Below are 11,423 nucleotides of genomic sequence, written 5' to 3' on the forward strand. Positions count from 1 at the left end.
GAAGTCAAACGTCAAGGGACGACCAAGACGTTCGACGACTAGTCCCTAAAGGGGCCTTATGTGCTTTTATGTGTTTATGAATGTGTCACGGGATTATGAAGTCTTAAAATGTATTATAATGATGTTTATATGAAGTATGAGGGGTTTCATGAAGTTTGGAGGTCAAACGTCCAAGAACGTCTTAGACGTTCCAAAATTAGCCCTTGAGACGTTCAAGTATGTCATTATCGTGTCTAGCATGTTTTGACGTGTTGCTTGTAATTTTTTGAGTGAAACTAATGTGGAATGTCCTTTACTTGTTAATGTTAATAATTACGTTGGAAACGTCCGGGTACGACTTCTCAAGGGACACGCAAAAGGGCCCACAAAAAGGACCCAAAGGTTTTTGAGACACTGCATTGGCAATGTCAATCGACGAGCTCATGTAACACCCTATTTTTGGACTGACGCCCCCTCGATGGGGAGGCGTCGATGAGAAATTACCATGGAGAAGTTTAGGCCACATAACAACCTCAGACCCAAACTACGGAAGGCATAGAATGGTCCGTGAATGGACAAACGCCAAGTCATTGGGTTCGTCGATGCAAGCCTTGTGTCACTGCGTGCACACTATTTAAGTAAAGGGGTGAATGGAAAATTCACCCAATTGCTAAGTTGAGCCTACATAGCTTATTTTTTCCTATTTGGGTGTATATAAGTGATAAAAAACGTGAACAGCCCATTCCCAATCCCATTCACACAAATTTTACTTTCCCTCCAAAAATATTCTCCCTAGAAACCTCCATTGAAGGTCAATATCAAGAACAACTTGGAACATGGATTTCAATGGACTCTTTATCATGTTTTAGAGGTTTCTTCTAGAAAAAGTGATGGTTATACTTCATCTCTAAGTAACCTTTCACTTTGAGAGTAAAATCTCAAAATTTTCAAAGAGAAAATATGATCAAATCTCTTCTTCTTCAATCTAACAATGGGTTCTTTTGTAACAACACTTTAGTGGATTAATCATGATTAATTGATGATAATTTAATGTTTTTAACGTGAATTTAGTCCAATTTAATTATGAGCCCATGTCCCTTCACAAACTCGATTTAGCCCATGCATGGGCATGGTAATCGCGGCTTGTTATTAGTAGATTTATGATTCTCTTACGTTTAATTGCTTATGTCTACTATTTTTATGTGTATGGGTGATGACCTACTGGTTAATTATCCAATTGGATCAACGTATTAAGATTTTAACATGCATCGCTTAGATCTCCATGTGTTCACTGTAACATTGATCTTATAATGTAAAAAATTGGAATTCGATTATGATAGGATGCTTGTAACTATTGCCTTAGATTAATATCATTATTGAATTTTAAAGTTTAAATATATTATGATTTGTAATGCGCCAAAATGAACTAAGGTGAACTAGAGCATCAAGGTTATTTCTTGACTTGATTTTAATTTTAACTAAGTTAGTTTAGTTTCCTTAGGCTGTGTGTGAAGTTTGGTTAAGTTTGAAGTTCAATCGACCAAGAACGTCCATGCAATTTGGAAAGTATTCCTTAGAATGTACTAGTGTGTCTTGTTGTGTTTAGATGAGTTCTACGTATTCATCTTACTTGATACTTTCATTGGATATTCCTAAGACCTACACGACTTAATTTAGGGTCTTAACATCCGGGCACGAGCCAACCTAGGATCCACAAGGGTCTTTAGATGAAGGGCCCATGACTTGGGCAAAATCTGCAAAAAGCAGTGTTTATCGACGACCCCAACGATGGTCCATTGGTCCATCAACGGTCAGTCGACCTAGGGCGTTGATTGGACCAATGAGTTAAAATTGTGCATGCTCCACTTGGATCTAAGTACCCTACCAATGGTGCATTGGCCTAACGACGGTCTGTTGGTGAAGGTCTGCCGAAAAGGCATGCAAATGTATGAAGATTGCTGCCAACTTGGGGTGTTTTATGTAAATTAAACCCAGATATTTTAAGACCCTAGGTAAATATTTTTAGTGTTTTAAGGTTATATTAAAATAGTTTTAAACCCTAGATCTAGACAAGACCCCTCTCTTTAAAATATTTAAACTATCTCTGTAAAGACAAACTCTTTCAAGACTCGATTGAAGGCTAGAGGTCAAGGATGGATAGGCGGGCTCGTTGGACGTGTGTTCATAAAAAAAACTCTTGGATTTTCCTTCCTTAAGCTAGGTATAGTATTTATTCTATAATATCTTTCCATCAAGAAGCCAACTTCCAAGAAGGATGTCTAAACTCAAACTCCTTCTAACTTTGAATGCTAGTAGGGGTCTTCTTGTATTTAAGTTTTAATGGATTAAATATATTTAGTTCGGTTTGAATTGATTATTTTGATGTTAAAACTCTAATGAAACTCTTGTTTATGCATACTTCAACCTTTGTCTTGAAATTGGGTTATATAAGCATGATTTGAGTAGATTATCAACTTGGGCTTTCTTGTATTTGTCATGTCAGTGTAGTTAATTCACAAAGGGAATTAATATGGTTAAATATTGAAAAATTGCTTATGAGTGATGATGGTTTTTATTGATGTTGAGTTGCTTTCATTAAATAGTTCTTATTATTTATTGATATTTAGTGGTATGGTCTATCTTATGGATGGCGGTCCTAATTGACGAAGTAGATGTTATTTAGAATGTTGAATATTTAATCTTGAAGGTCTAACATGTGAAATGAAGAGATATTTGAAATGGGTCTTGTATTGTGTTTTGGTGTAGCTTGAATTGCATGCTTGACCTAGTTTAAGTCTATATGAAGAATATGATTATGAGAAGCATGTAGGGTGTGTAACTTGATGAACCAAGGTTTAAGTATGTGTAGAACTTGATGAAAATGAAATGATTATTATATGAAAGGTGTGCACATGTACACACAAACACTTTAAAGAATGCATTATACTAAGTTGGGTAAAAAGGGGAATCTTGAGGTTGACACACTTCGTGTGTTGAAATGTGGTGTCTAGTAGCAACCTCTCTATTCATAGTGAGATATCTATGAAATACTACTAGGTTAAGAAGTCTGCGGGGAGTGATGCCTAGCACTGAGAGGATATGAAGGAGAGGTGGATTACACTTCTTTTGTTGAGATGTATTTCCAAAGTACCTCTTGAGATGAGTACTCCTCGTTAGTAGAGAATGAGTTACTTAGTAGCAATCTTCTTATCCCTTTACTATGTGTTCACATACGTGTGGATATTGGAAAATCCATGTAAAATCTAAGAAGCATGACCTCACTCTAGGGACGTAAGGATCCCTCATCGATAGGAGTTAATATCGGGATACCATGTCTAGCTCTCATGGTCTATGTTGGTTAAGAGAATCCTCCTCCAATAATTTATTGAACTAAATTTTCTAAAAGAGCGTTCCTCTTAGTGTAGGTGGTGGTATGGGACGCTATCTACTGATTGCACTAGGTAGAACCTTCCGAAAGGGAAGACTTGGTGACAAACCTTCAAAAAGAATGTACTACTTAGGGTAAGTGGTGGTATGGGACTCTATCTACTCATTGCACTAAGTAGGCATTCGTAAAGGGAATACTTTGATGGTTTGTTGGGTGTCTTTTAATATCTATCCATTGATTGAGGGGCTTGTTTCTCCCGAGTTGAGTATGCCAAAATGGGCTGTCTTGAGGGTTTCTTTGGTTTCTATTAGAGGTGGAATAATCATACTTCCTTCATATCTTTACTTTAGTGAGTCTTAGGATAATTTTGAGGTAGGGAAAATCTTAAGGAAAATGAGTTCACTTTCTCTATTGCTTGGCCTTGGAAGTTCACTCATTTAGTTTAGGATAGTTCATTGTAATTGTTTAAGTTAAATTTATTGTGAAAGCTTTAAATGAGTCAATATCAATATTCAAATGTATTTATTGTACATGCTTAAGGAGTTCATTATAAAGGTCAAGTTGGTTTATTGTAATGTTTCTTGTCGGCTTAAAATTATGGGAATTCATATCTAAGTTGTAAATGATGGTTAGTATGACATCTCACCTTTGTATTCATGAATTTTTTTACTTAAATTGCATGAATAGCTATTTTTACTAAAATCTCCCTTTTTACATATTCTTTCATATGCCATACTTGGTACATTGTTTTGTACTAACCCCATACTTTTCTATACTATATAAGTATAGGTTGGAAAGTTTTGAAGGTTTAAAGGCTAGAAGGAAGAGCTTGGGAAAGTTTATCTAAAGGCAAAGTATGTCCTCATATATTCGAGGTCATAGTTCTTTTCTTAGTTTTTATTTAAAGACTTATTATGTATTTTACTTTATTGTAAAGGGCCATGTCCCTAAGATATTATGTCTATTATGTCATGTTTATAAGTTGGCTTGTGACGTTGAGATTCTCTAAGTATTTATGAAAGATTGTCTTTTATTAATTATTCAGAAAAAGTTTTAAATTTTGGCACTACTTTTCATGCATTATGTGATGAAATCTAGTTAAAGGGCTTGTAGAAGACCCCAAAGGGTGAAGTACACCCGGTCACGAAATGAGGGTTCTCCCTAACTTCTAGGGGGTGCTTTCCGATTTCGAGAGACCTGTTATTAGAGCATAAGGTTATCGGAAATAGTTTAGTTTATAAAAATCTCACAAGCCACATATAGTAGTATCTTGGTCATTGGTGTGAGTCGCGACACATCCATGGACAAGAGGCTATAGGATGATAGAAGTTTCACTTTCTTCCCTATTCTAATGTCCTGCCTTAGAATTGTGTCACGTAAGGCGTATTCTCTTAATCTCTTCCCTTTGTGTTTATAGAACATGAATACGAGGAGATCTACCACTAAAAGGGAGGAGGGTGGTGTAGCAAAAAAGAGGATCCCTATCCGTGACCAATTTACTATGTTTGTTCTAGAAGAGGAAGAGAATGTGGAGGTTCCCCTTCGAGAACCTCAAGTGCCTCTGGAACCTCAAGAACCTCAGGTGCCTTCGGAACCCCAAGGACCTCAAGTGCCTCCTATGCCTCAAACTTGTTTTGTTGAGGGTGATATGACTAATGCGGAGTTGCGGGCTGCCCTAATGAACTAGACCCAACTCATGAAAGCTCAAGCTCATGTTGTTAACAATCACCTTGTGGGCCAAGCTAACAAAGGAGATAGGCCCCAACCAAATGCTAGTACTCCCACCTCTAGGATTCTGGATTTGATAAGGATGAACCCTCCTACTTTTAATGGCACTAAGGTGGATGAAGATCCACAAGGTTTCATAGATTAGGTTTTTAAAGTTGTAGATGTTATGGGTGTGACCCTAGGGAGAAAGCGGAGTTAGCCACTTACCAACTTAACGAGGTGGCTCAAGTGTGGTTTGAGAAATGGAGGAGTGAGAGACCCCTAGAAAGAGGGTCGGTTGATTGGGAAGAATTCAAAGAGGCTTTTCTAGATAGGTTCTTTCCCCTAGAGTTGAGGGAGAATAAGATGTTCAAATTCATGAACCTTCGTCAAGGTGGAATGAGTGTGCAACTCTCTCAAATTCACCCAATTCTCCAAATATGCCCTAACCATGGTAGGCAACCCTAGGGCTTGGATGAACAAGTTTGTGATGGGAGTGTCTAGCTTGGTGGAACAAGAGTGTTGTACAACAATGCTTCTTCCTGATATGGATATCTCTAGGCTCATTGTTTATGCGCAACAAATTGAGGAGTCCAATAATTAGGGAGATTAGGCAAGAGGGTAAAAGGCCTAGGTAGGATGATTCTAGTAATCAAAGGCCTAAGAGGAGGTTTTATCCCAAATATTATTTCATGGGAAATAAGTATAGGGCTCCAAATCAACATTATCAAGGTGGTGGTCATTCCTATGAAAAGGCTAGGTGCCCTACTTGTGGAAAGCAACATAGGGGTAAGTGTCTTGCCGGAACGGATGGTTGTTTTTCATGTGGTCATAAGGTACACAAGATGAGGACTGACCAAACCTCAAATAAAGGGAGAAATATGTCAATCAAGCTTCGCTAGATCCTAATGCTCCACAGAAGAACCCTTCCTCTAGGATGGCGGCTAGGAAGGATAATAATTCTTGATTGATCTATTTGGTAAGTCTTCACTCTTTGTTATTGTTTACTTTGTGTTATTAAGTGAGATTATATGGTTTTATAGTTCATATGATCATGTCATCTTGATGAATTACTTAAAGAATGAATTTTCGAAAATTTTTGGTAAATTGACAGTGAACATAGTGAACTTCAGTGTGAGAATTTTGATTTTTGAAAAAAACTTGTGTTGTCTTGAATTGAAGTTTAAATGTTTGTAAAAATAATGTGTATGACCATGTTTAATGTTGGGGAAGGTAATTCATCCATAAAATAAGAATAAGAGTGAATTTTGACTTCTTCAAGTTTTGATAAAAGAGTTTATGTTTGAAGGTGTTTGAAAGTGTGAAAGGATGCTCTTTGTTAGTTGATGCTTTGATTTTTAAGTGTTTTTTATCATGATTGAAGTGTGTTATGTGATTCTAATTGAGTCCTACTTATTCTTAAAGTTTAATTGTCATTCGAGGACAAATGTTATTCCAAATGGGGGAGAATACAAAGCCCCAAAACGAACTAAGGTGAACTAGAGCCTCGTGGTTGTTTCTTGAGTTGATTTTAATTTAAACTAAGTTAGTTTTGTGTCCTTATTCATGTGTGAAGTTATGTCAAGTTTGAAGTTCAATAGACCAAGAACGTCCATAACGTTTGAAAACTATACCTTAGAATTTATTGGTGTGTCTTGTTGTACTTAGACGAGTTTGACGTGTTCGTTTTACTTGAAACTTGAATTTGATATTCCTAAGAACTAGAATACTTAGTTTAAGCATTTAACATTTGGGCACGACCCCTCCTAGGACCCACAAAGTGCCCCATATGAACGGCCCAAGACTTTGGCAAAACCTTCAAAAAGTAGTGGCCATTGACGACCCCAACGATGGTCCGTTGGTCACTCAACGGTCCGTCGACCTAGGGCGCCGATTGTACCAGTGAGTTCAAATTATCCATGTTCTATTTGGATCTAAGTATCAACAAACAGAACCTACCAACGGTCCGTTTGCCCAACGACGATCCGTTGGTGAAGGTCCGTCGAGGAGGCCTGCATATTAGTGAAGATTGCTGCTAACTTACGGTGTTTTATGTAAAAACAATTCAAGTATTGTAAGACCCCAGGTGGATAATTTTTACATAGGTTATATGAAAATAGTTTTAAACCCTAGACCTAGACAAGACCACTCTCTTAAAAATATTCAAACTCTCTCTCTAAAGAAAAACTCTCTTAAGACTCAATTGAAGGCTAGAGGTCAATGAAGGATAGGAGTTCTGGTTTGACGTGTATCTTCATCAAAAAATCTTTGATTTTGCTTCCTTGAGTGAGTTACGGTATTCATTCTTGAATATCGTTCTAGTCAAGAAGCCAACTTCTAAAAAGGTTTCTAAACTCAAAATCCTTCTAACTTTGAATTCTAGTAGGAGTCTTCTTATATTTAAGTTTTAATGGTTTAAAGGTATTTAGTTTGTGTTTAATTGATTATTTTGAAGTTAATACTCTAATTAAACTATTGTTTATGTATACTTAAAACTTTGGCTTGAAATTATGTTATGTGAGCAGGATTTAAGTAGATTATGAACTTGGATCTTCTTGTATATGCCATGTTGGTATAGATACTGACCAAAGGGAATTAATATGGTGAAATATTGATTAATATATTATGAGTGATGATAGTTTGAATCGATGTTGAGTTGCTTTCATTATATCATTCTTATTATGAATTGATATTGAGAGGTATGATCTATCTTCTGGATGGAGTTGCTAATTGAGGAACTTGATGTTATTTAGTATGTTTGAATATTTAATCTTAAAGGTATAAAATGTCAAATGGAGACATATTGAAAATGGGTCTTGTATTGCGTTTTGATGTAGTTTGAATTGCATGCTTTACCTAATTTAAGTCTAAATGAAGAATATGATTATGAGAAGCATGTAGGGTGTGTAACTTGATAAACCAAGGTCAAAGTATGTGTAGAAATTGATGAAAATTAATGATTCTTATGTATTATACTAAATTGAGTTAAAAGGGGAATCTAAAGGTGGACAAATTTCGTGAGTTGAGATGTGGTGACTAGTAGCAACCTCTATATTCCTAATGATATTTCTATGATACAATACTAGGTTAAAAACTCTGTGGGGAGTTATGCCTAGAACCGAGAGGATATGAATGAGAGGTTGATTACATTTCGTGAGTTGAGATTTTGTATTTCCAAATTACCTTTTGAGATGAGTACTCCTCGTTAGTAGAGAATGAGTTACATAGCAACAATCTCCTTATCTATTAACTATGTGTCCACATAGGTGAAGCTATCCTGGAAATCCATGTAAAAGCTAAGAAGCATGACCTGACTCTATGCAAGTGAGGATTCCTCGTTCGGTAGAGTTAATATCAGGATTCCATGTCTAGCTCTCATGGTCTATGTCAGTTAAGTGAATCCCCACAAAGAATTTTATTGAAATATGTCTTCTAAAAGAAAGTACTACTTAGGGTAGGTGGTTGTATGGAACGCTATCTACTCATTTCACTAGGTAGGACCTTCCAAAAGGGAAGACTTGATGCCAAACCTTCTAAAAAATGTACTACTTAGGGTAGGTGGTGGTATGGCACGGTATCTACTCATTGCACTACGTAGGCAAAACAAAAAGGAAGACTTTAGTGGTTTGTTGGGTGTCTTTCAATGTCTTGACATTGATTGAGGGGCTTGTTTCTCCCAAGTTGAGTAAGCCAAATGGGGTAGTCTTGAGGGTTGCTTTGGTGTATATTGGAGGAGGCATATGCATACTTCCTTCATATCTTACCTTAGTGAGTCTTAGGATAATTCCGAGGTAGGGAAACTCTAAAGGAAAATGAGTTCACTTTCTCTTTCACTTGGACTTGTAAGTTCACTCATTTAGGGTAGGATTGTTCATTGTATTTGTTTAAGTTTAATTTATTGTGAATTCTTTAAACGATTCATCGTCAATGTTCAAATGTATTTATTGTACATGCTTAAGGAGTTCACTATGAAGGTAAAGTTGGTTTATTGTTGGCTTAAAATTGTGGGAATTCATATCTAAGTTGTAAATACAGGTTATTATGATCTCTTGCCTTTGTATTAATCAATGTTTTACTTAAATTGCATGAAAAGCTATTTTTACTAAAATCTCCCTTTTTACATATTTTGCATATGCCATCCTTAGTACATTGTTTTTACTAACTGTATTCTTTTCTATACTATATAAGTATATGTTGGAAGCTTTTGAAGGTTTGAAGGTTAGAATAAAGAGCTTGGGAAAGTTTTTCTCAAGGCATAGTATGTCCTCATATATTCGAGGGTATAGTCCTTTTCTTAGTTTTTATTTAAAGACTTGTTATATATTTTACTTTATTGTAGAGGGACATGTCCCTAGGATATTATGTCTATTATGTCGTGTCTTTAGGTTGTCTTGTGACTACAAGATTCTCTAAGTATTTATGAAATATTGTGTTTTATTAATTATTCATGAAATGTTTTAGATTTCCGCACTACTTTTCATGTCTCATGTGATGAATTCTAGTTAAAGGGCTTGTAACAGACCCCAAAGGGAAAGTACACCTGGTCACGAAATGAGGGTTATCCCTAACATCTAGGGTGTGATTTCGGGTCGTGAAAGACTTGGTATCAGAGCATAAGGTTATGGGAAATAGTTGAGGTTATTAAAGTCTCACAATCCAAATCTAGTAGTAACTTGGTTGTTGGTGTGAGTCGCGACATATCCATGGACAAGAGCGTATAGGATGATAGAAGTTTCACTTTCTTCTCAATTCTAATGTCATGCCTTAGAGTTGAGTCATGTAACGTGTCTTCGCTTAATATCTTCACTTTGTGTTTATAAGACATAAATACGTGGAGATCGACCGCTAAAAGGGAGGAGGGTGGTGTATCTAATGAGAGGATCCCTCTCCGTGACCAAGTTCCTATTGTTGGTCTAGAGGAGGAAGAGAATGTAGAGGTTCCCCTTCAAGAACCTTAAGTGCCTCAATAACCTCAAGTGCCTCTGGAACCCCAAGGACCTCATGTGCCTCCTACGCCTCAAGCTCTTTTTGTTAAAGGTGGTATGACTAATGCGACATTGTGGTCTGCCTTAATGAACTTGACCCATTTCATGACGACTTAAACATAGATTATCAACAAACACCTTGTGGTCAAAGCTAACCAAGGATATAGGCCCCAACCAAATAATATTACTCCCCCCTCTAGGACTCGCCATTTCATGAGGATGAACCCTCCTACTTTTAATCTCACTAAGGTTGATGGAGATTCACAAGGATTCATAGATGAGGTGTTACAAAGTGGTAGACGCTATGGGTGTTACCCCTAGCAAGAAAGAAGAGTTAGCCGCTTACCAACTTAATGAGGTGGCTCAAGTGTGGTTTGAGCAATGGAGTAGTAAGAGACCCCAAGAAAGAGGGTCGGTTGATTTGGAATAATTCAAAGAGGCTTTTCTAGATAGTTTCTTTCCCCTAGAGTGGAGGGAGAAGAATATGGTTGAATTCATGAACCTTCGTCAAGGTGGAATGAGTGTGCAAGAGTAATCTCTCAAATTCACTCAACTCTCCAAGTATGCACACCATGGTACCAAACCCTAGGGATAGGATGAACAAGTTTGTGATTAGAGTGTCTAGATTGGTGGAAAAAGAGGATCGTACGACAATGCTTCTTAATGATATGGATATCTCTAGGATCATGGTTTATGTGCAACAAATTGAGGAGTCCAAAATTAGGGAGATTAGGCAAGAGGGTACAAGGCCTAAGTCGGATGATTCTAGTAACCAAAGGCCTAAGAAGAGGTTTTATCCTAAATATACTTCCATAGGAAACAAGGATAGGGCTCCTAATCAACATTCTCAAGGTCGTGGTCATTCCTATGAAAGGGGTAGGTGCCCTACTTGTGGAAAGCAGCAATGGGGAAAGTGTCTTGCTGTAACGGATGGTTGTTTTGCATGTGGTCTTAAGGTACACAATATGAGGGACTTCTCAAACCTCAAATCAAGGGGAAAATATATCAATCAAGTTTCCTTAGATCCTAATGCTCCCAAGAAGAACTCTTTCTATATTATGGGGGCTACGAACGATAATTAATCCGTATTGATGGTTTTGGAAAGTCTTAACTCTTAGTTATTGTTGACTTTTTGTGATGAAGTGAGATTAAATGGTTTTATAGTTCATATGAGCATGTCATATTGATGAATTACTTAAAGAATGAATTTTAAAAAAAAAGGTAACCTAGCAGTGAACCTAGTGAACTTCACTGTGAGAGTTTTGATTTTTGATTAAAAATTGTTTTGTCTTGAATTGAATTTTTAATTTGTGTAAAATCATTTTTTATGAGCATGTTTAATGTTGGGTAAGGTAGTTCCTCCA

General features: G+C 36.7%; 1 protein-coding gene across 1 annotated transcript; it reads left to right on the plus strand.

Moving 5' to 3' along the window:
• Nucleotides 1–10,631: 10,631 nt before the first annotated feature.
• Nucleotides 10,632–11,141, plus strand: LOC138341940 (uncharacterized). The gene has a single exon (XM_069294125.1). It carries the CDS (start codon nt 10,632–10,634, stop codon nt 11,139–11,141), a length of 510 nt encoding a protein of 169 aa, XP_069150226.1.
• The last annotated feature ends 282 nt before the right edge of the window (nt 11,142–11,423 follow it).

This window comes from Solanum lycopersicum, chromosome 2, assembly GCF_036512215.1.
Source record: "Solanum lycopersicum chromosome 2, SLM_r2.1".
Taxonomy (NCBI): Eukaryota; Viridiplantae; Streptophyta; class Magnoliopsida; order Solanales; family Solanaceae; genus Solanum; species Solanum lycopersicum.